General features: G+C 40.0%; 1 protein-coding gene across 6 annotated transcripts in view; it reads right to left on the reverse strand.

Moving 5' to 3' along the window:
• LOC111976267 (vitamin D3 receptor A) overlaps nucleotides 1–27527 on the reverse strand; it is a 112681-nt gene that overhangs the window by 39495 nt on the left and 45659 nt on the right. For 3 of the 6 annotated variants that reach the window (XM_024005048.2, XM_024005049.2, XM_024005050.2), the window contains exon 3: nucleotides 26494–26522. The exons of 2 other annotated variants lie outside the window; for them this stretch is intronic. In XM_024005048.2, the coding sequence (XP_023860816.1) occupies nucleotides 26494–26500 (7 nt within the window). In that variant the 5' untranslated portion in view covers nucleotides 26501–26522. Of the gene's footprint in view, nucleotides 1–18626; nucleotides 18827–26493; nucleotides 26523–27527 lie in introns of those variants that run through there. One more of the 6 variants, XM_024005047.2, reaches the window with a different exon arrangement.

Consider the following 27527-nt stretch of genomic DNA (forward strand, 5'->3'; position numbering starts at 1 on the left):
CAACACACCTCCAGGCTGTGTGTATAGGCTATTTGACCAAGAAGGAGTGATGGAATGCTGCATCAGATGACCTGGGCTCCACAATCCCCCGACCTCAAACCAATTGAGATGGTTTTGGATGAGTTGGACTGCAGAGTGAAGGAAAAGCAGCCAACAAGAGTTCAGCATACAGTATGTGGGAACTATTTCAAGACTGTTGTAAAAGCATTCCAGGGGAAGCCGGTTGAGAACGCCAAGAATGTGCAAAGCTGTTATCAAGGCAAATGGTGGCTACTTTGAAGAATCTCAAATATATTTTGATTTGTTTAACACTTTGTCTACGACATGATTCCATGTGTTATTTTCTAGTTTATGTATTCATTATTATTCTACAATGTAGAAAAGTTAAAATAAAAACCCTTGAATGAGTAGGTCAATCAAATGTATTTATAAAGCCCTTTTTACGTCAGCCGATGTCAAAGTGCTATACAGAAACCTAGCCTAAAACCCCAAACAGCAAGCAATGCAGATGAAGAAGAACGGTGGCTAGGAGAAACTGTCTAGAAAGGCCAGAACCTTGGAAGAAACCTAGAGAGGAAACAGGCAATGAGGGGTGGCCAGTCCTCTTCTGGCTGTGCCGGGTTGAGATAACAGTACATTGCCAAGATGTTCAAACGTTCATAGATGACCAGCAGGGTCAAATAATAATAATCATCACGGTGGTTGTAGAGGGTGCAACAGGTCAGCACCTCAGGAGTAAATGTCACTTGGCTTTTCATAGCCGAGCATTCAGAGTTTGAGACAGCAGGTGCGGTAGAGAGAGAGAGTTGAAAACAGCAGGTCCGGGACAAGGTAGCACGTCCGGTGAACAGGTCAGGGTTCCATAGCTGCAGGCAGAACAGTTGAAACTGGAGCAGCAGCACGACCAAGTGGACTGGGGACAGCAAGGAGTAATCAGGCCAGATAGTCCTGAGGCATGGTCCCAGGGCTCAGGTCCTCCGGGAGGGGAGGGTGAGGGACAGAGAGAATTAAGGGAGCGTACTTAAATTCACACAGGACACAGGAGAAATACTCCAGATATAACAAACTGACCCTAGCCCCCCAACACAAACTACTGCAGCATAAATACTGGAGGCTTAGACAGGAGGGGTCAGGAGACACTGTCCAAACTTTTGGCTGGTACTGTGTGTATATATACATTTTAGGGGATTCAATAATACCGATGTGGGGTGTTGATTGATAGACATAGCTAAATCCAAATCAGAACTACCACAGGCCATAACATTATTCATCATTGTACTAGAGAAACCAACAAGGTTTAGCCAAGATTTGAATAATTGAACAGCTGTTATCCATTTCTGCTGACAAAGGCACTGGTTGGTTGGAGCATTCAGTGTGTTCGTCCATGGTTCACGACAGGGCAAGAGCAGAAAAACAGAAAACAAGTTGTTTTTCCATTAATAGTGATGATTGCACGCTTAGCAAGAAGCTGAAAACAATGTATACAGACAAGGGAGCCTCCATTTCTGGAAGCAAACATCAGGTTGTTGCTTGACTGGCAAAGAGTTGCATAAAGACCCATGCCTAATAAAAGGCCAGGCTGCTCCAACGCTAGACTAGTTGCACATTGCCAGTCTCACGTCATTGTGCCAATCACTGAAACATGGGCTCCTGATCACCATCACACCCCAAACAGAGACCTAAATGGAAACTAGGACTAACATTCCTAATTGTGCAGTAGTGAGCGTGCACTTTCAACATCTGTTGTATTTTTGTTTGCCTTGTAGCTTGGTCTAATTTTAATTTTGACAAGGATAGAACCAGTTTTCCCATAAAACAATTATCTTTGAACTCTCCACAACATGGGGCTAATCGCTTTCTTTCTAAACATGATCCACCCACCAACAATGCTGTGCATTGAACACAAATCTCAGACCGGTCAATACCATTTAGGCATTGAGCAGATGCTAACAAGACCCAATAAATAGACAGCTTTATCAACACGTGAAGCAACAATGCATGCTGTGCATGTTTCACTGGATGGAAGCGCCTATGTAAAACAATGGAACAAGTACACTAAAGCTACAGTATTAAGCTACAGGAGTTTCATATGATCTACCCAGGTTTCACACAATCTCCTGACAAGGATCCGCCACCCTTGCTTTGACTGCATCCATGTCCTCGTCTTGTCAGACACACCCCATACACTAAAGTGCTGTGACCGTCTTGTCTTTGTGAGTTCCTGCCATTACAAATCTGATGTTCCAACACAGACATATGACAGTAAACTGCGTGCCTGGAGTCTCACTCAGAGAATGAAAAGGCTGGTTGCATGTTACGTTGCTGTGCAATAGACCTTGCTACTCAGTGCCTCAGGCATAACTAATAATCAGAATTATTCATTTTGCCACCAGTAACTACACTGAAAGTGCAGGTTGTTCCCATTGTCTGTCCCTCCAGACCTGAGAAACATCAACCAACCACAGTAGCCTCCACAGAACAGCACAGCTACAGGACATCAAACGAAAGGGAAGAAAGTGCTGACGTTATCGAACCGGACACTCACACAGAGCAAACGACCCAGAAACCATTAAGATGGTTGAGCCGTAGGAGAGGGGGCAATGTGAGCCGCGTTAAGTTACTGACGATGTGCCTGTGAGCCATCGCTAAGTCGGGAACATTCCCCTCCATTTCTTTCCACACAAAAAGGACTGATTGTTTGGTACAAACATTTGCTTGCTAGATTAAAATCACTAACCCCTTCTAATATTATGCTTTGTATCATGTAAAGAACAAACGCCAGAGTCTAGTAATAATTTATTTAGAAAAAAATTAGAAAAAGACTTCGTATTTAACTTACTGGAGCAATTAGCGTTAAGTGCCTTGCTCAAGGGTACATACATTTTTTTTTTATCATCTAGTCAGTTCGGAGATACAAACCAGAAACCTTTCGGTTACTGGCCGCGAACAATTCCACAGATTTAGATACAGGTTACGCGCCTTTATGTAATTGGTTTATCCCGGTTAAGGGGTGTTTCATTGTTTATCTATAACGTTAGGCTAATGTTCATGCTAATGTCTTTGTTTGCATTAAATGGCCAATGCAGCCATTTTTATATCAATATCAAATAATTTATTGGTAACAATTAAGTATCTTACTGTAATAGCTGTCCATTAAAATGGACAAAAATAGATTTTTAGCAAAAAACTCAAGTAAGAATTTTGCTATGACTGTCTGGGAGTGGTCTGAGTGGGGAGGGGAAAACTAGCTGTTATTGGCAGAGAGGTTTGGATGTCTGTTATTGGTCTATAAACCAATTTACCACCTGGTGATGTCACCAGCCAAGCCGAAACTCCTTCCCATGCAAACAGGCTTATTAGAAGGTCCTGTGTAGATTGACTGCACCGTTAACGCATTTCAATTGTTCAATCACGTCACCATTCAAGTGTGCCATCATTGTCAATGAGAATGTGCATGGTTTCTGCCAGGGTGGGGCAGGTCCTTACAGGATCCTCGGTCTCCCCATTCAGGTAACAGGCTGTTAACTACTATAGCTCTGCCATTGTGACGTTTTGCCTTATTCCTTGTGTCAAGGTCATCTTGCTGTAAAACAAGTAAGTGTGTTTTTCCGGCCACCCAATAGAAAGTACAGGATTTCCGGAAGTTTCACAAAGACCTTTAAAAAGCTCCAGGCATACAATACTCACAGCGCCAAATAGATTTCTAAGGGGGTGACCTGGAGGGACCGTGCCAGTCAGCCGATTTGTGGTCCGAACTCATGCTTGACGCTTTTCGGGCGCCATGCAACAATGTGACCCTAGCGGACGTAAAGGTAATGGCGGACTGAACGAAGTTATGTAGAGCACCTCAAGATAAAACGTAATATTCAATATCGGCAAGTTAGACTAAAATATTAGCACTACATAATCTGGTGGGTGATAACCTTCAATCTGGATAATAACACAAAACAAATCTTAAGACGAGACATTTATCGATAAATATTATGAAAACAAGCAACACCCAAACATGACGGAGAATAAGACAGGGGAACCGATTTCAAAACGGAAACGTGACTCTTCTACAGACACAGACGATTTAATATTTTCACCACCGGGAATGGTAAAGGTCGAAACCGATCTGTTAAAATCAATAAATGACAAACTGGGTATACTTGAATTAGTTAGTAAGGATATAAAAAAGTTGTAAGGCAAGCCTAGAGATGAGTGATGAAGAAGCTGCGACATTGGAGAAGGAAACACACAAGCTAAAAGGGACAGTCAATAAGATTGAAACCGAAATGAATGAAATTAGAAAGGAGAAAGAACACCGTTCTGAGGGAAGCCTTACTGGACATACAAACTAGATCAATGAGAGAGAATCTGGTACTTACAGGTATCCAGGAGAAAGAAGGGGAAGTTCCTGAATCTGTAGTTAGAGAGTTCCTCCTTACAGCGCTTCAGATCCCACGCGAAGTTATCGACAAAATCCAACTTGAACGTGTACACCGCTTCGGACAGAGAGGCCAAAGGTATGAACGCCCAATCGTTGCCAAATTTGCTTCATTTAAAGATAAAATAATGGTTAAAAGCCTGGTTAAAAGACTTGCTGGGACCAGAATTAGCATGAATGATCAGTTTCCGAAGGAAATTGCAGAACGGCGCCAAGTTCTGTATCCAATTTTCAAAGAAAATAGATTAAAAGCGAAATGAGTAGCTCTCGTCGTTGATAAACGATATTGATAACCAGTTGTTCAGAGACACAAAGACTACTCCATGGTTATCATAGATGAGGAAAATAAACACAATTCTATCCCGGTTATGGATTGTAACAATACAATAAAAAATATAGTTTTTCTATATATCTTCACATATAACTAATTGAACACACAAGCACTAATTCAACATAGTGAAGGTAAAAACTAAGAAAACCAGAAGGTACAGTATGTGTGGATGGTGTGGTGTGTGTTTATTTTTATTTGTTATGTTTGGAAAGTTGAGTGAGTGAGTAATGATATGGTTGCATATCCCAGAGCCAATGTATTGCTGTGAGCCGGGGTATGAGAGGGCTTTCAATGTTGTTCAGATGATGGATATACTTTTATAATGAATTATACGTCTTATTTATGTATTGTCCTATCATGGTGGAACAGTTTTAAAATAAATGATACATTTGATTTGTTATTGTCCTATCATGGGGAACTACATTTTTAAAATAAATTATATCTAATTATTTATGATCCTATTTTAAATGGTACGGTCCATGAACCTATACCCTAGACACCCACCTGAATGACCCAGATACTAAGGAGAAGTCCCTAACTGTTTTATGTGCATGCTGTAAGCGGTCTGTATGCAGCCAAAATGAGGTCAGAGACCAAGAGCAGCACTGCCCCCTCAAGATTCTGACCCTGCTTGGCAGGGTTGGTCCTGCAAAGCCAAAGCACCCTAAAGGGAGAGCATACTACACAAGGAAATTCTCAAAGCTGCTAATGAGAACCTTGACGACCTTGTACCTAGCCGGTGGGGATTCCGGTGGGGTGCCCCCACCCAGGCAGTGGCAGTGCTGGCAACACTAGCTGCAGTAACCCATGGGGAGGGGTTCGCCCCCCTGACATTCAGAGAGGGGGTATATTATTGTGACCCTAGTGGCACAAAATCAAAGTCGGACTGCATGGAGATGCTTGGGAATATGGTCAATATAGCAGATAATAAGAAAAGACAATCAGTATTTACCTGGCTAAAAGAGAAGGAATATAATATCTATTGTTTACAGGAAACCCATTCAACAGTTTTAGATGAAGTTTTGTGGAAAAAGAACTGGGGGGGCGTAATATACTTCTCCCATGGGCAAAGAAATTCAAAAGGGGTGATGGTTTTAATTAACAATAATTTTGATCCAAATGTGCAAATTGTCCAAACAGATCCTCAAGGTAGATGGATTATTTTAAATATGTTATTGGACAATAAACAGATATGGCTTATTAACCTATACGGTCCAAATAATGATGATCCAAGCTTCTTTGAAAATATATATAAGAATTTATCAACTCTACAAGCAACACTAGACTCTTATTATGGTGGGAGATTTATAAGGTCTTAAATACCTCTATTGACCGGAAAGGAAATCACACTACAAACTATCACCCTCAGGCACTTAAGGAAATCATGAATATCATGGATATATTGGAATTAGTGGATATATGGAGACTCAAATACCCTGACCTAGTGAGATATACATGGCGGAGGGTTAATCAAGCTAGTCGTCTTGACTACTTTCTTATACCATTCTCTCTGGCACCAAAAGTTTAAAAAGTGTTGATAGGGGACAGAATGCGGTCGGATCATCACATAATTGGCATATATATTACTCTTACAGAATTTCCACGTGGGCGAGGATATTGGAAATTTAATCAAAGTCTACTAGATGATAAATTGTTTAGAACTAGGACAGAAGAATTTATAACTGACTTTTTCAGACATAACATAGGTACAGCAGATCCCCTTATTGTATGGGCCACTTTTAAATGTGCCTTTAGAGGCAATGCAATTCAGTACTCATCTATAAAACAAAAGCAATTTAGATCAAGAGTCCATATTAACAAAGGAAATTGAAGGACTAACAGTACAGTTAGATAGCAATAAAAACGGTACTATAGAGGCACAGAATAAGTTAGAGGAAAAACAAAAAGAAATGGAGGAACTTATTCAAGAAAGATCCAGTGTAATATATTATAAAAATAAAGCGAACTGGATGGAATATGGGGAAAAATGCACCAAATTCTTTTTCAATCTTCAATATAGAAATGCTACCAAAAAAAATGTATTAAAACTTGTTACAAATGATGGAGTCACGCATGATTCACCAAATMATATTTTGAAAGAGGAAGTAAAGTACTTGTATATGTTTTCGTTTCAGGCTCCTCCATCTCCACTAACTGAAACTAATTGTATGGATTTTTTTCCTAATAATAATGTAAAATTAACATCTGTACAGAAAGACTCATGCGAAGTTCAAATTACAGAGGAGGAACTGCTTGATGCAATTGGGGCCTTTAAGGATGGGAAAACTCCAGGGCTGGATGGCATACCAGTGGAAGTATACAAAACCTTTTTTGATATACTCAAAGGACCATTATTAGCTTGTTTTAACCACTCCTATATAAATGGTAGATTATCAGACACGCAACAAGAAGGTCTGATATCATTATTACTGAAACAGGACCCAAGTGGTATATATGAAGATGCAGTCCATTTAAAAAAATTGGAGACCTCTTACACTTCAGTGTTGTGATGCAATAATCCTAGCAAAACGCTTGGCGCATAGAATTTAAAAAGTATTGTCAGATATTACTCATCCTAATCACAGGTTTTTTACATGGACGATACATTGGAGATAATATAAGACAAGTACTGGAAACAATAGAACACTATGAAATATCGGGGACACCAGGCCTGGTTTTCATAGCTGATTTTGAAAAGGCTTTTGATAAAGTACGACTGGAGTTTATATATAAATGCCTAGAACATTTCAATTTTGGGGAATCTCTTATAAACTGGGTTAAAGTTATGTATAGTAACCCTAGGTGTAAAATAGTAAATAATGGCTACATCTCAGAAAGTTTAAAACTATCTAGAGGAGTAAAACAAGGTTGTCCACTATCGGCATATCTATWTATTATTGCCATCGAAATGTTAGCTGCTAAGATTAGATCAAACAATAATATTAAGGGATTAGAAATACGTGGCTTAAAAACTAAGGTGTCATTGTACGCTGATTATTCATGTTTTCTTTTAAAACCACAATTAGAGTCTCTCCACGGCCTCTTAGAGGAGCTAGATACTTTTGCTATCCTCTCTGGATTAAACCAAATTATGATAAATGTACCATATCACGTATTGGATCACAAAAAAAATGCAAATTTTACATTACCATGTAGTTTACCAATTAAATGGTCTGGCAGAGATGTGGACATACTCGGTATACAAATCCCAAAAGAAAGAAATGATCTCACTCCAATACATTTTTATAGAAAGTTAGCAAAAATAGATAAGATCTTGCCACCATGGAAAGGAAAATACCTGTCTATTTGCGGAAAAATCACCCTGATTAACGCTTTAGTTATATCACAGTTTACCTATTTGCTTATGGTTTTGCCTACACCTAGTGACCTGCTTTTTAAATTATATGAACAAAAAATATTCACATTTATTTGGAACGGCAAGCCAGATAAAATTAAAAGGGCCTATTTATATAACGAATATGAATTCGGTGGGCAGAAATTATTAAATATTAAAGCATTAGACCTCTCACTAAAGGCAGTCATACAAAAGTTATACTAAAATCCAAACTGGTTCTCTAGTCAATTGGTACGAATGTCTCATCCTATGATGAGACATTCCCCTTTTCCCCTTTATTCAGATTACACCTGCTCACTTTCAGTTGTTTGAAAGGGAAATCATCTCCAAAATATCTAAATTTTTTAAACAAGCTTTAGAAAGTTGGTTGCCATTTCAGTTTAATCCACCTGAAAGGACAGAACAAATAATAATATTGTGGTTAAAGTCAAATATAGTAATTGATAAAAGCTGTATTTATCAAAGAAAGGTTTAAAAAATGTATAATTTTTGTGAATATCATAAATAGGACTGGTGGAGTTGTCACACATGCAGCTAACACAGACATATGGAAATGTCTGCTCTACCCAAAATTACAACCAATTAATTGCAGCATTACCACAAAAATGGAAGAGGCAAGTAGAAGGGGAAAAAAGGAACTTGTGTGTCGACCCTATATTAAAGAACATAAATGGTTAAAGTGTGATAAATAAAAACATACACCAATTTAATTTAAGGACCAAAAACTGACAGCTGTGCCATATAAATTGCAAAATAGTTGGGAAGAGATTTTTGATGTACCCATTTCATGGCACATGGTTTATGAATTGATACGCAAAACAACGTATTCAAAACTTCGAATTTTTCAATTTAAATTACTAAACAAAATTATTCCAACTAATAGAATGTTATATATATGGGGTACACAATCTTCCCAGCTCTGCAGATTCTGCTGTGAGGAGGCAGAGTCATTAGATCATTTATTTTGGTATTGTCCATATGTAGCTCGTTTTTGGTCACAGGTCCAGGAATGGCTGAAGAATTGCAACATTTACTTAGAACTAACGCTACAGATAACAATACTGGGGAATTTGAAAAGCCATAGTCAATCAATCAATAATATAATAATTATTTTAGCAAAAATGTTTATTTTTAATTTACAATCTGTAGAAGCTATGAGAATAGGAAGGTTCAATTATTTTGTGAAGCATCACAGCACAGTTGAAAAATATATGGCGAATAGAAATCCGAAATGGATGATGTTGAGAGATAGATGGGAGGGGTTGAATGGGCTTGAAGGGTGGGACTAATAACAAGATAAACAATGTAAAGCATACGGGATCTGTAAAATGTATATAGGTTCGGAACTTTTGTCAAATAGCATAGTTACAAATAGTTACAAATAGAAATCAAACTGGATGGACATCAGAAATAGAGGCAGGACTAAGAACAAACAAGAGAGAACTATTGTAAAGTAGACTGTGTCTGTAAAATGTGTATAAGATGTATAAATTGAAGGTAAAAGCAGAAGTGTTTATTAGTTTACTGCAATTGGGGGATTGGCGGTAGGGTTTGCGGGGAATAATAATAAAGGTATATTCTTTTTAAAAAGTATGTATGCTGTCTCTTATACACATCTGTATATATGTGTATATGTATGCATGCGTGTATGGATATATATATTTACCCCAAAAATATGGGGGATTGGAAATGATGCAGACAATTACATTGGAAGCAACATTCTTTCCGCAATATTAAGCTGATCCACCCCTTAAATTATTATTATTTTTAAATAAAAAAAATAAAAAATAAATAGGTTTGTTTTTCCGAGCTCAATATTTTTGTCAACTATTTTTTACATCTCTAAATGTGTTAAAGACTCAACTCTGGAGCCAGTCTTCCTCACCTGCACTGTCAAATTAATTCCACTTATTTTGCACCCGAAACCTATGACTAAGTCTCAACAGTTGCTGCTCCATACCAACTAAACAGGCTGCTGAGTCCTCTATCTTAACAGTCACTGACAAAATCCAACAGCACGTCCAAAGGCTTTCCCAGGACTTTTGAAGACACACGAATTGTTAGGATTGACTAATGCGAGATTCATTGCTCCGATTGGTCTGGGAAACTGCACACTAGTTACTCTCCAAAAAAGATCAGGTCAATGCACCATTTTGTGCCTCCTTGTTTTGCATGTTATCAAAGCAACAATCAGAGGGGCAAAAGTGAGCTGAAGGGCCCCAACAAAAAAAGCAGGTGTGCAGCATCCTATTCTTACTGAGGTAAGAGCAGGCAAGGGTAAGACAGGGTGAGATGCACACACGTGACACGTCAGGTAAAAAACACATGGCGGCATACGGTAGGGCTGCATGATTTGGACAAAATATCTAATTGCGATTTTTTGGGGGCCAGATATTGTGAATTGCAAGTTTCAAACATTTAGTAATTCCATCAGACATGGTTAAAACAAGTGTCAGGGTAGAGAACATCACTTCTAAAATGAGATCAACAAATTAATAGATACTGTGCTAAATGAACACAGAACCAAATGAAACAAATATTTTCTAACATTGTTATCGGCTGTATATTATTACTACACCTACATATTAACAAACACTTTTTCGCCCCAATTTCATGGTATCCAACTGGTAGTTAGCCTTGTCCCATCACTGCAACTCCCATACGGACTCGGGAGAGGCAAAGGTCGATTTTCAAACACTTAATAATACCATCAGACACGGTTAAAAACACAACCCGGCCAAGCCGCACTGCGGACTGCAAGAAGTAGGGTTGCTGAGGGTGCTGCAGCACCCCCTGAATTTCTTCTTCACTAAAGTCGTGCACTGGGCCGTTACTAGTCCTGTATTAGCGGACCGATATATATCAGTCTATAGCGCGGGAAAAATATTTTTTGCAGACCCTTTTTCTTGAACCTGAAAATGTATCGGCAATTAATCAAGCACAACACTTGCATTTGGTTGACATCGGCCTGTAGCCAAAATACTGCCATTCCAATGAAGATGCGCCCTTCATTGGCACCAAATCGACTTCTCGTTAGCACTAGCAGCACTCATGTTTCCAACACGACCAATGCCCTTTCTCTCTCACCAGCATGCGGGGACACTTGTGATTGGCCAGCATGTGCGTGCCATGCAGAGTGAGGGAGCCCGCTTGTGATTGGTCAGCATCCTCTGTGCATGTAGAGAGTGAATGAACAGAGTCTAATAGCGCATCTCATTGGAGTTTCCATAGTATAGTTTTTGTTTCCATAGTATAGTTTTTGATAGTATAGTTTTTGATGTATTAAAAGACGCACTACGCAGAAATCGCTCTGCCATTTCCTGGTTGCTAAAATTGTAAAAGTTAGCTTTATTTTAGTTTGTGAGACAAAACAAGCAGGTATAGTGTATAGAATCAGTGTACCATCTAAACCGCTGTGAAATACCGAGCCCATAACCCAAAATATTGTAGTTTCCACTGATTGAAGCTGGTGTACAAAACCCAAAGTAAAAAATGCAAAAACTAAAGAACGGGAAGCATAGAAATAACGCAGTAAGAACAGATTCTTATACTTGCTTTCAATGAGAATGACAGACCTATAACGCATATTTCTATGTAAATTTGTTCATGTTGCCCAAAACGTTACATATTGCAGCTTTAACGGAGTGTCAAAGAAAATCACAGCCTCGTGATATGGATATTGCACATGTCAATACTGCAATTTCGATCTGAAATAGATTCATTGTGAAGAACCTAGCATACAGGCCATGTCATCAATCCTAGGCACTTCTGGAGCAGAGACATGGTTGTTTAGCGATGGGCACAGTGGGCAGGGTTCAACACATGCCCAGCTGTACAAACAGATATACCAATTAAATCACCAGGCTTCCCTAAGCAGCCCTGGATATGGGCATCTGAAACTGGATAACTTATATTATCATCTTGCTCATATATATTTTTTTAAGTCTGCATTATCCCTCGGGGAAAAAAGCCCTTGACCCAGATCCAAACTACTGGAGCCACTCTGAACTTTAGACCTTGTTTTCGCCATTGGCTGGAAATTAAGAAGACGTGTTGTTGGCAGGATGACAAAAGTGAGACTAGAGTTGAGTAACTGGAGCATCAGCATTTGTGGGTTCGATTACAGGCTCAAAATGGCTAAAAACAAAATAACTTTCTTCTGAAACTTGTCAGTCTATTCTTGTTCTGAGACATGAAGGCTATTCCATGCGAGAAATTGCCAAGAAACTGAAGATCTCGAACAATGCTGTGTACTACTCCCTTCACAGAACAGCGCAAACTGGCTCTAACCAGAATAGAGAGAGTGGGAGGTGAACTGAGCAAGAGGACAATTACATTGTCAGACACCACACAAGTCCTCAACTGGCAGCTTCATTAAATAGTACCTGCAAAAACACCAGTCTCAACGTCAACAGTGAAGAGGTGACTTCTTCTGGCCATTTTGAGCCTGTAATCGAACCCACAAATGCTGATGCTCCAGATACCCAACTAGTCTAAAGGCGGACAGTTTTATTGCTTCTTTAATCAAAACAACAGTTTCCAGCTGTGTTAACATAACAGAAAATGGGTTTACTAATGATCAATTAGCTAATCCAAGTTTATCATTTTAAAAGGCTAACACAACGTGCCATTGGAACACAGAAGTGGATGGTTGCTGATAAATGGGCTTCTATACGCCTATGTAGATATTCCATAACAAACAAATCAGCCATTTCCAGCTACAAAAATAATTTACAACATTAACAATGTCTACACTGTATTTCTGATCTATTTGATCTTATTTTTAAAAAATTGATTTTTTTTTCTGCTTTCCTTTCAAAAACAAGGACATTTCTAAGTGACCCCAAACTTTTGAACGGTAGTGTATGTATGCATGCATGTATATATACATATACATTAATTAGGATCTGTCCTTTTGATCAAGCTTTTATGACTACCATTACATGAGCAGATAATACATTTAAGAGCAAACTAAAAAAGAGAACAGTAGTCTTCATGGTCTCCAAAACTAGACAGGATGAAGTATGGTAGCTCTGTTCAGACTGGGGTCAAGGTGCATCATCTGTTACCACTAACTAGATGACAGATGGGACCACACAAAATCTAATCTCCCATCCTGTCCCATCTCCAAACTGAGCTTTCAAAAATGTGCATTCAGCCCATCCTCTATTTGCCTTCCCTCAACTGAGAAAGGGCTATAGTTCAAAGTTCAGAGGAGAACAGCAGTCAAAGGATCCACACACAGAAATGCAAATCAGATTAGCACACAGTAAAAGATAGAGTTATTGACTGAACTCTGATATCCCAGATAAGCACAGAACACAGTTAACTAAAATGGACTGGCACCTAACCTTTAGGATTAAAACTAGCGTGAGACATGTCCAACGGTATAGCCCATTGGGCTGACAGGTTATCATAGCGTGTGATGAGTTGGAAGGAGATTAACTCCCCTTTAGAGCAGCAAGCCATTTTGTTACTCCTAGTAAGACTGATATGTCAGTCATCTTACTCAGGCAGGTTTGACTGACAACATTTTTGGTTCACTTAGTCCCATTCTGATAATCACCCCTAAAGGTTGGCATATCAGTCCAGTCCTTTCAAGGCACAAACATCTGTTGTCTTGCCCATTCACCGTCTGAATGGCACACAGTCCACGTCGCAGGGCTTAAAAATCCTTCTTTAACCTGTCTCTCCCCCTTATCTACACTGATTGAAGTGGATTTAACAGGTGACATCAATAAGGGATAATAGCTTTCACCTGGATTCACCTGGTCAGTCTATCATGGAAAGAGCAGGTGCTCCTAATGTTTTGTACACTGAAGTGAATATGCATGCACATATATAACCACACATATTCAGGCCAACTGCAAATTTACCAAAATAAATATTTCTAGGACATTCCTTTTAAAATCACCCAGGTCGCCAACCTATAGCTCAGGCTGTTTTTTAAATGAGGACCTGGGGTAGAAAGATTGGGGGAGCACAGATCTTCAAGATCACAAAAAATATTTTTTTTAACTTTGCTTCCTGAGAGAAGTGTTTTCATAAGCCAGTTATTATATTGGCTCTACTGATATATTTTGTCTACCATTAGTTTAACCCAGGGTATCAGCAGCGAGCGGGCGGAGTCAACGGATCCAGGTGACATACACCTCACCCACTGCCGGTGCGTGTCGGAACAATATGAAATCCTTTACATTCCTAAACTACATTTATAAAGTTAAAATAGTGACAGCAATTTGAATCCTTTAAAATCCATTGACACACCCATGAGTCAATCTAAACAGTATAATACAAATCTGTCAGTTTAAACTACAGATATCAGGTTCTTTGTCTGCCATCAGCATCTGCAGTGGAACGTGGCCGAGCTGCAGCGTTTGTCAGACCATGAGACATCCCAAAAATCGGTCTTCTCACCAAAACTTCTGTAGCGTCTGAACGGTTTGGTCTACAAACTAATATGACCACACGGTGGTGTTCTACATTTTGCTTTACGATCACCACAAGTGTCACAGGACTCGTCTGAAATTGGTAATGCTGTGCCAACTTCGGTCTGTAGCGTCTGAACCATTTGAGCTACAAACTAATATGACCTCACCATAGAAAGGGAAGACTCACGGACACAGTGTTTGCCGTTGTGCTCTACGACCCCCACAAGTGTCACGGGAGTCATCAAGGTAACCCATTGGGTTAGGGTTTGTGTGCCCCCAAAAAAAGGGGTTAAATGTGTCAAAAAAAAAAAAAAAAAAAGCTTTCTTATATCCCCTAGATATAGGACAGACACTTCAAAAACATATTCCTTATTATTTATTTTTTGACTGTCTTTTTAGCCATTTATGAACGTGTAATTGAATGCGTTTCTATGGGCTATAGTACTAAAGGCCAAATTAAATGTTTTATAAAATAATACATACAAAAGAAAAATGATACGTAAATGATACGTCCTAAAATTCAAAATCAAATACCTAAATGATCCATGGTATGACGATCTTAAAACAATTCCATACTGTATGTTAGCTTAGTACCCCCCAAAAAGACTGAGGTTTTTAAATAGGATCGTATACTGTAGTGTGGAACCTAGGACAACTTATTGACCATTTCTACTGTATACATCTTTATCTTCTCATAGCCCCATACTAAATGTGTTCATATTATTGATTTAAATTCTATTCGTTCCTGATTCACATCTGCCAGGAGGGTAGCCATAGTATAACAAGATTCGGACTAATAATGTACACCAATCTTAACAGTCATCCAGGACAAAATTAAAACAAACTTGTTTTTGCTGTTATAAACGCCCGTGCAATCCTGTAAAAGTCTGGCAAACCTCACGTGTTCCTTCCTGTCCTTCAACCCAAATATTTGTTTATATAGCATAGAAAAGAGCTTATAAGGCTTGGCGATATTTGGGTTGAAGGACAGGCAGGATGGCGTACCGCTGCAGAATGCTGTGGTAGCCATGCTGGTTAAGAATGCCTTGAATTCTAAATAAATCAGTGTCACCAGCAAAGCACCCCCACACCATCACACATCCTCCTCCCTGCTTCACGGTGGGAACCACACATGCGGAGATCATCCTTTCACCTACTCTGCGTATCACAGACACAGCAGTTGGAACCAAAAATCTCACATTTGGACTCATCAGACCAAAGGACAGATTTCCACTGGTCTAATGTCTATTGCTTGTGTTCCTAGACAAGCAAGTCTCTTCGTCTTATTGGTGTCCTTATGTAGTGGTTTCTTTGCAGCAATTCAACCCTGAAGTACAATTCACGCAATCTCCTCTGAAAAGTTGATGTTGAAGTGTCAGTTACTTAAACTCTTTGAAGCATTTATTTGGTCTGCAGCAGAGAGTAACTCTGGGTCTTCCTTTCCTGTGGTGGTCCTCATGAGCCAGTTTCATAGTGCTTGACGGTTTTTGCGAATGCACTTGAAGAAGCGTTCAAAGTTCCTGACATTTTCTGTATTGACTGACCATGTCTTAAAGTAATGACGGACTGTCGTTTCTCTTTGCTTATTTGAGCTGTTCTTGCCATAATATGGACTTGGTCTTTTACCAAATAGGTTAATCTTCTGTATACCACCCCTACCTTGTCACAACACAGCTGATTGGCTCAAACGCATTAAGGAAAGTAATTCCACAAATGTACTTTTTGAAATGCATTCCAGGTGACTACCTTATGAAGCTGGTTGAGAGAATGCCAAGAGTGTGCAAAGCTGTCAAGGAAAAGCTTGCCTACTTTGAAGAATCTCAAATATATTTTGATTTGTTTGACACTTTTTTGGTTACTACATGATGTGTTATTTCATAGGGTTCATGTCTTCACTATTATTCTACAATGTAGAAAATAGTAAAAATAAAGGAAAACCTTGAATTAGTAGATGTGTCCAAACTTTTGACTGGTACTGTACACAATCTTTTATTGCTGGGGGTATTTTTTCTATAAAAAAATTGTTAAATGTGGAGTAGGAAAAAATGAAAATGAACCACAAAATCCCAATTAATCCTAATTTAAAACTGCAAAATGTGAAGACTGTGCAAGGGGTGTGTAGACTTACACTAGGCACTGTATGTAATACAAAACACCTGACAGGGATTTGCCAAAATACAAAAGTAGGCCTATGTCGTAGTAAAGTGATCCTCCTGTGGGGAACAACAATGCCACCTAAACTGGAACGTCATGTGGGGTCTCTTCATATCAGATTTCAACCCAAGTGAGAAAACTCATCTCTGAGTGGAGATCCAGCAAAGATCCATAGAATTCTGTCAATTATGGAATTGCAGTATAGAGCCAAACAATGAAACACCCGGCAGGCAGCCACAGTCCATGAACAAATCAACTGAACTGACAGCTAATGTTGAGCAGCAAAGTCCGGCAATGATAAAAATACACTAGATTTAAATTTTGGCCACCATCACTTTTCCTTGAAGAGTCACATTTAACATGCCCATTAAAACCCAAGAGGCTAGGCACTTACATTCAAGCACAAGAAGGGCTCAATAAGCATTCGCTGAGTGGAGCTGTCAATGAGCGCTCAGTACGCTCACCGCACAGCGCGCTCACCACTCATAGCTCACTGGGTGGTCTTTGTTGGGCGACAGCTTGTGTTCACACATTCATTGGCTGGGCATCTAAAACAGGCTTGTTTCATAGCCCAATGCACAAACACAAGACAAGCTCCCAAAGAAACTGCTCAAGAGACAAAGCGTAAAAATAAATCTGCTGAAATAAAAGGTAGAGCACCTCACAGGCACTATTAGCCAGAAACCACAAGAAAAACTATACTGAACAAAAATATAAACGCAACATGTGAAGTGTGTTAGTCCCATGTTTCATGAGCTGAAATAAAAGATCCCAGAGATTATCCACACACACAAACAGCTTATTTCTCTTAAATTCTGTGCACAAATGTGCGTACATCCTCGTCAGTGAGCATTTCTCATTTGCCAAGATAATCCATCCAACAGGTGTGGCATATTAATTAGCGTGTCATTACACAGGTGCACCTTGTGCTGGGGGCAATAAATGCACACTAAAATGGGCAGTTTTGTCACAACACAATGCCCAAGATGTCTGAAATTGAGGTAGAGTGCAATTGGCATGCTGACTGCAGGAATGTCCACCAGAGCTGTTGCCAGATCATTTAAATGTTCATTTCTCTACCATAAGCCGCCTACAAAATAGTTTGAGAATTTGGCAGTACGTCCAACCGGCCTCACAACCGCAGACCATGCGTATGGCGTCGTGTGGGCGAGCGGTTTGCTTAAGTCAACGTTGTGAACAGAGTGCCCCATTGTGGCGGTGGGGTTATGGTATGGGCAGCCATAAGCAATGTACAACAAACCCAATTGCATTTTGTCGATGGCAATTTGAATGCACAGAGATACCATGACGAGATCCTGAGGCCCATTGTCGTGCCATTCATCCGCTGCCATCACCTCATGTTTCAGCATGATAATGCACGGCCACATGTCGCAAGGATCTGTACACAATTACTGGAAGCTGAAAATGTCCCTGTTCTTCCATGGTCTGCATACTCACTAGACATGTCACCCATTGAGCATGCTTGGGATCCTCTGGATTGACGTGTACAACAGGGTGTTCCAGTTCCCGCCAATATCCAGCAACTTCGCACAGCCAATGAAGAGTGGAACATTCCACAGGCCACAATCAACAGCCTGATCAACTCTATGCGAAGGAGATGTCGCACTGCATGAGGCAAATGGTGGTCAGACCAGATACTAACTGGTTCTGATCCACGGCCCTACCTTTTTTTGTTAAGGTATCTGTGACAAACTGTTGCATGTGTGTATTACCAGTTAAATTAAATTAATTAGATTAGGGCCTAATGAATTCATTTGAATTGACATTTCCTTATATGAACTGTAACTCACTCAGTAAAATCTTTGAAATTGTTGCATGTTTATATTTTTGTTCCGTATACTATAAACATAGTATTGATAAGCCAGTCAGACTTCGTCAAACGGGATAAGATAAAGCAGCACTGACCTGAGCGACTCAGAGAGGGAGGGGTCTGTGGATCCATTTCCTCTGAATTAGAAAATACAGACAGGCTCCAGACAAAATACCCCAAGGTCAGAGAAAATCCCTGTCTCCTCCTCGTTCTCCTTTTAGTGGCTTTCTTATTCACCCTCTTCCCTCTCTCATTCTTTCCCCCTAGCTGCAGTAATGTCTCGGTCTATACCGGTTCAATAGTGAAGCCAGAGAGGTGAGTGGTGACAGCTAATGTTTAACATACTCATGTGGTCAGCAGGGCAAACTCCAGAACTGGCATGGAATAAAGAGAGCGGCCCACTTTCACCCCAACATAGGAGACTAGGACGACAAATGTGCTAATAACATAGGGAGACTGTACAAATATATGCTCATAAAACTCTGCCATGTAATTCCATTAATCTAAATAAATGGCCATTGGCAAAGGAAGGCTAGGTAGTGAAACCGCAACAGTTAAGTGACAAGCCTTTAAATCAAGATGAGGTACTTGACTTCACTCAAAAGGATGGTTTATATTTTATTACAGTACTGTACTAGAAAAACAAAACGGATGATGGAAAGTGTAGGGGAGTGCACATCATCACAAGACGAGACAGGGCAGAGGATGAGCACTTCAAAAGATACAATCAGGTGATGAGTCTCTATAAACATACTTGGGAAACTCCCCAACGTCACATTCTCTGTACAGCACAAAGACCTCAACTTTGTCTAATGGGGTGGACCCAACAAGAACATTGAGGTTTACTTGGTTTAAAAGGGGAACAGATTTAGATCTGAGGTTTGCGCTCTCCCAAAACTTCACGTTAAGCGAAAAAAGGCACCAAGCCAAACAAACATAGCAGTCTGCTGAAATAAAATATGCTGAATATGGCAGTAATAGCCCTACAGGCAACTTGATGAGATGTATGATTAACAACACATTCATCTTCACTTCAGCGACTCAAAAAAGCACATTTAAAAAAGGTACACTCAGTGATATGATGTAGATGCAGAAAGTAAACAGCATAGTGGGTCAATTTCTGCAACAACTAAGAGCGTTGAAGAGTGAGGCTCAACTTCTCCACTGTTTTGGTCCTGTGGCTACCACACTGAAGAGCGTGAAGCAAACCCATGCGCAGATTGTGTGTGTGACTGTGTGCAGACTTGCATCCTGCTCATCTCAACTATAGCCCGACCGATTTATCAGTAGACTAACATAATAAACACAAAATAGGCTGATATTAGCCTTTTATGGATGTATTTGTGTCTGCGTTTAATCCACCAAAAATAACCTACATAAAGATGTAGAAAACGCTGTCTTGAATAGAATTGAAAAGAAACTGCATTTAATTTGTCCTGAAGAGCGCGCTCTTTACATGGCTATAAACCCATCTTGCCTTGGCACGCTACAGTAAGACTGGACACTACATTTGAACACAACTACACCAGTCAGATAGTGATGGGAAGTTTGGCTCTTTTCACTGACTGATCTGAGACTCCTTCAGTCAAAATTACATATCTTTCGACTCATTTTGTTAATTCGAGTTAGTAATGCCCATAGCATGGAGGACCCCTTACCAGCGAACAATGAACTGAAAACTCGAATGAGTCATGATTCTACAAGAGTCTCGTTCACCATAAGCAGGAGAGGAATAGGAGAAGCTAGTGCTTTCATTCTCGCTAAAATCTGCCCAAAATAAACTCAATACGTTTCTATGGGATTATTTTGGACATCAACTTGTCGCCTGTCTTCCCGCCAACGACTCCCATTGTTAGGGTGGAGACATGACCATCTCATCATTATATACATATCTCTGCCATAAAGGGCTTATTGGAGCTGTCATGTGACTGACACTTGTAAAAGTGTACTTAAAAACAATGTACATTTGTTGATTACTAGGTCTAGTAGTGGCCGCAACTGGACTGGATTGTGAACGACTTTTGGCAGAATGCATTGCTCGCCAGCAGGTCAGACAAACGACTAAAATGAACAAGTCACTCAGAAAAACGAATTAGGATTCTCGAGTCAGTAAAGAGAGTCGTTCAAAAAGAACGAATGGTTCGAACTGCACATCACCACAGTCGAAGAGGAGTGAACTACTGCAAACGAACTGTTGGTACTTCTACGGTGAGTGCCGAGTAGATAGAAGTTTGACAGCTCAAAGTGCCAAAAATGTGCACTTGCTATATACAGTTACGTGAAGTGTCATGGTAGGGTGTCGTAGCAAACCATGGATGCTATGCCCAAATGTAAAGCAAGTGCCGTGCTAAACTTTAATCTCTGTGGTAACGTTGACTACAGCCCTTTATTGAAGGCTGCAAAATCTGGTGCATTATTTGATCTTTGCGTAGGGTATTCCTCAAGCTCTGTCATTCAAATATTTTCAGAGACACAAAAAAACATAGCAGGTTACAAAATAGCACTTTGAAGCAACATTTGTGTATGGATGGTCACTTGTCAGGGACTGGTCCAAATTCACGTTTCACCACCGCCATTTCCATGACAAGTGCTTGCTAGCCAGCTAAATAGCGGTATGAGTACTTGACACTGTTCACCGAGGGTTAGTGCTATCTGGGAACCTTAGAACATCCCTACACTTAAACCCTACCCTAAACATTTAAAAATGTCAACTTAAATGGGGTAAGATTTCTGCCCTGCTAGGGCTTCCCCGGTTTCACTGTAAGTGCTGTTATTGTGAAGTCGAAAGTCTTCTTGAAAATATGGAGAGTAGTACTCAGTAATGTGTTGTATTTGCCACAAACACTAGATATTCGGGACAAAAAGTTACTTGCTTTGCCACATTTTTTTGCATTATTACTTCAGTTCCGTGTTGCAAACAGGATGCATGTTTTGGAATATTTTGATTCTGAATAGCAGTGGTTCACAAACTTTTTATAGTCCCGTACCCGTTCAAACGTTCAACCTCCAGTTGTGTAATTCCCCTAGCACCAGGGTCAGTGCACTCTCAAATGTTTGCCATCATTGTAAGCCTTCCACACACACTATACATTCATTAAACATGAGAATGAGTGTGAGTTGTCGTCACAACCCAGCTCGTGGGAAGTGACAAAGAGCTCTTATTGGAACAGGGCAAATAATAATAATCAATAATTTCGCTCTTTATTTAGCCATCTTACGTATAAAACTTGAGTTATTCACAATTTTTGATGAACAAATAACCACAGGTTAATGAGAAGGGTGTGCTTTAAAGGATGCACATTACTCTGTATTGGAGAGTCTGTCATTTTCCACACAGTCTGTGCCTGTATTTAGTTATGCTAGTGAGGGCCAAGAATCCACTCTCACATGGGTACGTGGTTGTAAAGGGCATCAGTGTCTTAACAGCGCGATTTGCCGAGGCAGGATACTCGGAGCGCAGCCCAATCCAGAAATCTGGCAGTGGCTTCTGATTAAATACAATTTTCACAGAACCGCTTGTTGCAATTTCAATGAGGCTCTCTTGTTCAGATATCGGTAAGTGGACTGGAGGCAGGGCAAGAAAGGGATAACGAATCCAGTTGTATGTGTCATCCGTTTCGGGAAAGTGCCTGCGTAATTGCGCACACAGCTCACTCAGGTGTTTCGTTATATCACATTTGGCATTATCCGTAAGCTTGAGTTCATTTGCACACAAAAAAATCATACAATGATGTAAAGACCTGTGTGTTGTCCTTGTTAATGCAGACAGAAAAGAGCTCCAACGTCTTAATCATAGCCTCAATTTTATCCCGCACATTGAATATAGTTGCGGAGAGTCCCTGTAATCCTAGATTCAGATCATTCAGGCGAGAAAAAACATCACCCAGATAGGCCAGTCGTGTGAGAAACTCGTCATCATGCAAGTGGTCAGACAAGTGAAAATGATGGTCAGTAAATAAAACTTTAAGCTCGTCTCTCAATTTAAAAAAACGTGTCAATACTTTGCCCCTTGATAACCAGCGCACTTCTGTATGTTGTAAAAGCGTTACATGGTCGCTGCCCATGTCATTGCATAATGCAGAAAATACGAGAGTTCAGGGGTCTTGCTTTAACAACGTTAACCATTTTCACTGTAGTGGTCAAAACGTCTTTCAAGCTGGCAGGCATTCCCTTGGCAGCAAGAGCCTCTCGGTGGATGCTGCGGTGTACCCAAGAGGCGTCGGGAGCAACTGTTTGAATGCGCGCTACCACTCCACTGTGTCTCCCGGTCATGGCTTTTGCGCCATCAGTACAGATACCATATCTTGACCACCAGTCATTTTGATGTCACAAAGCTGTCCAGTACTTTAAAAATATCCTCTCATGTTGTCCTGGTTTCCAGTGGTTTGCAGAAGAGGATGTCTTCATTAACTTCTTGTCAATAGGGGGGGCCATTTCGACTTTGTAAAAGATTTGTTCCCAAATTAAACTGCCTCGTACTCAATTCTTGCTCGTACAATATGCATATTATTATTACTATTGGATAGAAAACACTCTCTAGTTTCTAAAACCGTTTGAATTATATCTGTGAGTAAAACAGAACTCGAGTTGGAGKAATCTTCCTGTCAGGAAGTGAGAAATCTGAAATTGGGAACTCTGTTCCTGGGTCAGTTAAATAATTTGCAATTATTCTATTGGGTCGACAAGCACTGCATGCGATTTCCCCTAGATGTCAGCAAGCGTTGAGAATTGGAATTGTGTTGCTAGGTAGATCTGAGGCAGTATAAATAAGCTTGGCACGAGGGGTGCACCCTTTTCATCGTTCGCCATGACGCAAGACAGACCTCAGGATGGCATTCTGAGAAGCTCACGTTATCGGCGTTAGATATATCCGGCTCTGATTTTATTCYATATAGGTGTTAGAAACATCATAACGTAGTTATTTTAAACCGAGTTATATCAGTTTATATGAGTATATTACGATTTTCGGAATTTTCTTTGTCCTGCGTTTTGAAGAGTTGGGCATGTCTGGGCCACATAGCTAATGTTTGCTGCTAATTACACGGTTGAAGACAACATTCTACAGCCGAGCAACGATTATTATGGACAAAGGACAACTTGCCCAAGATTCTGATGGAAGCTCATCAAAAAGTAAGAACTATTTATGATGTTAATTCGTTGTTCTGTTGAAAAATGTAAAACTACTATTCCGCCATTAATTTCGGTGCGGTCTCGCTTTAACGCACGCTGTATGTCGTAGTAACGTTAATTTTAAAAATCTAACACAGCGGTTGCATTAAGAACTAATGTATCTTTCATTTGCTGTCCAACCTGTATTTTTTTGTCAAGTTTATAATTAGTTATTGATTAGATTAGGTGCCTCTCCAAGATGGCGCKGGACAGATTGCTTGAAGTTTGGCTACTAKTCACATTGTATAACCACGATTTGTGCCGCTACATATGCACATTTTCGAACAAACCCTATATGCATTGTGTAATATGATGTTACAGGACTGTCATCTGATGAAGTTTATGAAGGTTAGTCAAAAATTATATATCTTTTGCTGGTTTGTTACGATCGCTAACCTTTGCTGCTGGTAAATGGCTTGTGTTTCTGGCTATTGTGGTAAGCTAATATAATGCTATATTGTGTTTTCGCTGTAAAACACTTAAGAAATCGGAAATATTGGCTGGATTCACAAGATGCTTGTCTTTCATTTGCTGTACACCATGTATTTTTCAGAAATGTTTTATGATGAGTATTTAGGTATTTGACGTTGGTCTCTGTAATTATTCTGGCTGCTTCGGCGCTATTTCAGATTGCAGCTGCAATGTAGAACTGTGATTTATACCTGAAATTTGCACATTTTTCTAACAAAACATATGCTATACAATAAATATGTTATCAGACTGTCATCTGATGAAGTTGTTTCTTGGTTAGTGACTATTTATATCTTTATTTGGTCGAATTTGTGATAGCTACCTATGCAGAAAAAAATGGTGGAGAAAATAAAAAGTTGTCTTTTGCTATGGTGGTTAGCTAATAGAAATACATTGTGTCTTCCCTGTAATGATGGCTGGATTCACAAGATGTGTATCTTTCATTTGGTGTCTTGGACTTGTGATTTCATGAACATTTTATTTAGGCTAGGCTATGCTAGTCAGCTTTTTTGATGGGGGGGGATCCCGGATCCGGGTTTGTGACTCGTTAGAGGTTAATTGACCCCCAAAAAAACGTAACGGACATATACCAGAAGCTGTGCCAGGCCCGCCATGTCTGTTGACTCATCCAGCTGTAACACATAATTCACTGGCTTATATGCGAAGCAGTAATTGTTTCAAAACATCTCCTGCCATGTCACTGATACGTGAATTGTCTGTCGTTTTTTTGGCCTTTCCCCTAGCATTGTCCCAGCCATATCCGCAGCAGCAGGAAGAATTAAGCCCTCCACAATAGTATGGAGATTTCCTGTCCTAGCCACTCGGTAGCTCACCATATACAGTAAGATTCTTCTACCCCCTTCTTATTAATGGTATCTGTTGCTTTTGGTTTCATTTTATTTTTGGCAGTGAACAGAAGCTACTCCGGCGAGAGAAGAAACTCACCCAAATGTATAGCCCCCGTTGGAAAATATAAAATGTACTGTTTGAAAATGTGAAGAAATGCCAAGAACACAAGCGTACCCCCTACCCCAGTTTGGGAATACCTGCTGTACAGGATTCCTTCTTTTCACTCTCAGTTAGGTTAGTATTGTGGAATAACTACAATGTTGATCCATCCTCAGTCCTATCACTGCCATTAAACTCAAACTGTTTTAAAGTCACCATTGGCCTCAGTGAAATCCCTTACCGGCAAATTAGTTAGAAAGGATGCATATATATATATATATATCTTTGTATTGACACACCATCCAAAGTGTAATTAATAACTTTACCATGCTCAAAGAGATATTCAATGTCTGCTTTTTTTTCCTACCCATCTACCAATAGGGACCCTTCTTTGCAAGGCCTTGGAAAACCTCCCTGGTCTTTGTGGTTGAATCGGTGTTTGAAATTCACTGCTCGACTGAAGAACCTTACAAATAACTAAACTATGTGTGGTGTACAGAGATGAGGTAGTCATACAAAAATCATGTTAAAACACTGCTGCACACAGAGTAAATACATGCATCTTGTGACCTACTTGGCATAACAAAGCACATTTTTACACCTGAACTTATTTAGGCTTGCCATAACAAAGGGGTTGAATGCTTATTGACTCAAGATATATATTTCAGCCTTTCATTTTCAACTCATTTGTAAAAATAATAATAATAATAATTCATAATTCCACTTTTACATTATGGGGTAGTGTGAAGGCCAATGACAAACACAACACATTAATCTGTTTTAAATTCAGGCTGTAAAACAAACAAAAAGTCACGAGGTATGAATACTTTTAAGGCACTGTAGGTCTTATTCAAATGAAAATATGGTATAAAACAGAAAAGGTAATGTGTAGTTATGTCATTGACATAAGATTTACATTGTATCCTGTAGGCTGCATTTGGGTTAGCATGAGGACCCAGAGAACTGAGCGGTCCTACATGTCCATCATGTCCACAGTGGTCTTCTGGAGACCTTGGCATTTGACACTTTGGCTTCGTCATAAATCATTTTTCTATCAACCATATTTTCTCGAATAGCGGTTTGGAGCTGGAGTGGTGGGGTGACACTGACACAAGGTTACTCTTTCCAGGAGAATTGCTGCGGAGCCCATTTCAGATGGGGAGGAATAGGGAGGTATGCATGCAGAGGTGCAGTGTTTTGATTATGTATTGATAAACTGAATAAAAATAGATGAATCTCACAAATGCAGTGAAACTGTGCAAAGGGAGAGGTGGGGAGAAGAAAAGCTTAAAATGTAACTGTCAAAATTAGTAAAATACTAAATCTGCAGAGCTTCTATCAATGGAGAGAAGACTAAAGATGCAAAGAACTTACATTCCATCACTTCACTTCTAAAAAGCTTCCTGAAAGAGAAGAGGCAGGAAGGAATCAGCAACATTCAGTGCTAATTTCTGACATTACACAGAGTTGAAGTCGGAAGTTTACATGCACTCATTAAAACTCGTTTTTCAACCACTCCACAAATGTCTTGTTAACTATAGTTTTGGCAAGTCGGTTAGGTCATCTACTTTGTGCATGACAAGTAATTTTTCCAACAATTGTTTACAGACAGATTATTTCACTGTATGACAATTCCAGTGGGTCAGAAGTTAACATACACTAAGTTGACTGTGCCTTTAAACAGCTTGGAAAATTCCAGAAAATGATGTCATGGCTTCAGAAGCTTCTAATAGGCTAATTGACATCATTTGAGTCAATTGGAAGTGTACCTGTGGATGTATTTCAAGGCCTACCTTCAAACTCAGTGCTCCTATTGCTTGACATCATGGGAAATGAAAGAAATCAGCCAACCTCAGAAAAGAATTGTACACCTCCACAAGTCTGGTTCATCCTCTGGGGCAATTCCAAACACCTGAAGGTACAACGTTCATCTGTACAAGCAATAGTACGCAAGTATAAACACCATGGGACCACGCAGCGTCAAACCGCTCAGGAAGGGACGCGTTTCTGTTCCTGAGAATAACGTACTTTGGTGACAACTGAAAGCCGCTCAGCAAGAAGAAGCCATTGCTCCAAAACCGCCATAAAAAAGCCAGACTATGGGTTGCACTGCACTGGGGACAAAGATCGTACTTTTTGGAGAAATGTCCTATGTCTGATGAAACAAAAATAGAACCGTTTGGGGGGGGGGGGTTAGAAGGATTACTTTATCCTATCCTAGGTATTCCTTAAAGAGGGGGTTCAGGTGTCTCCGGAAGGTGGTGATTGACTCCGCTGACCTGGCGTCGTGAGGAGTTTGTTCCACCTTTGGGTGCCAGAGCAGCGAACAGTTTTGACTGGGCTGAGCGAATCTTACTTCCTCAGAGTAGGAGGCGAGCAGGCCAGAGGTGGATGACACCATGCCCTTG

The sequence above is a fragment of the Salvelinus sp. IW2-2015 genome, linkage group LG17 (assembly GCF_002910315.2).
Source record: "Salvelinus sp. IW2-2015 linkage group LG17, ASM291031v2, whole genome shotgun sequence".
NCBI lineage: Eukaryota > Metazoa > Chordata > Actinopteri > Salmoniformes > Salmonidae > Salvelinus > Salvelinus sp. IW2-2015.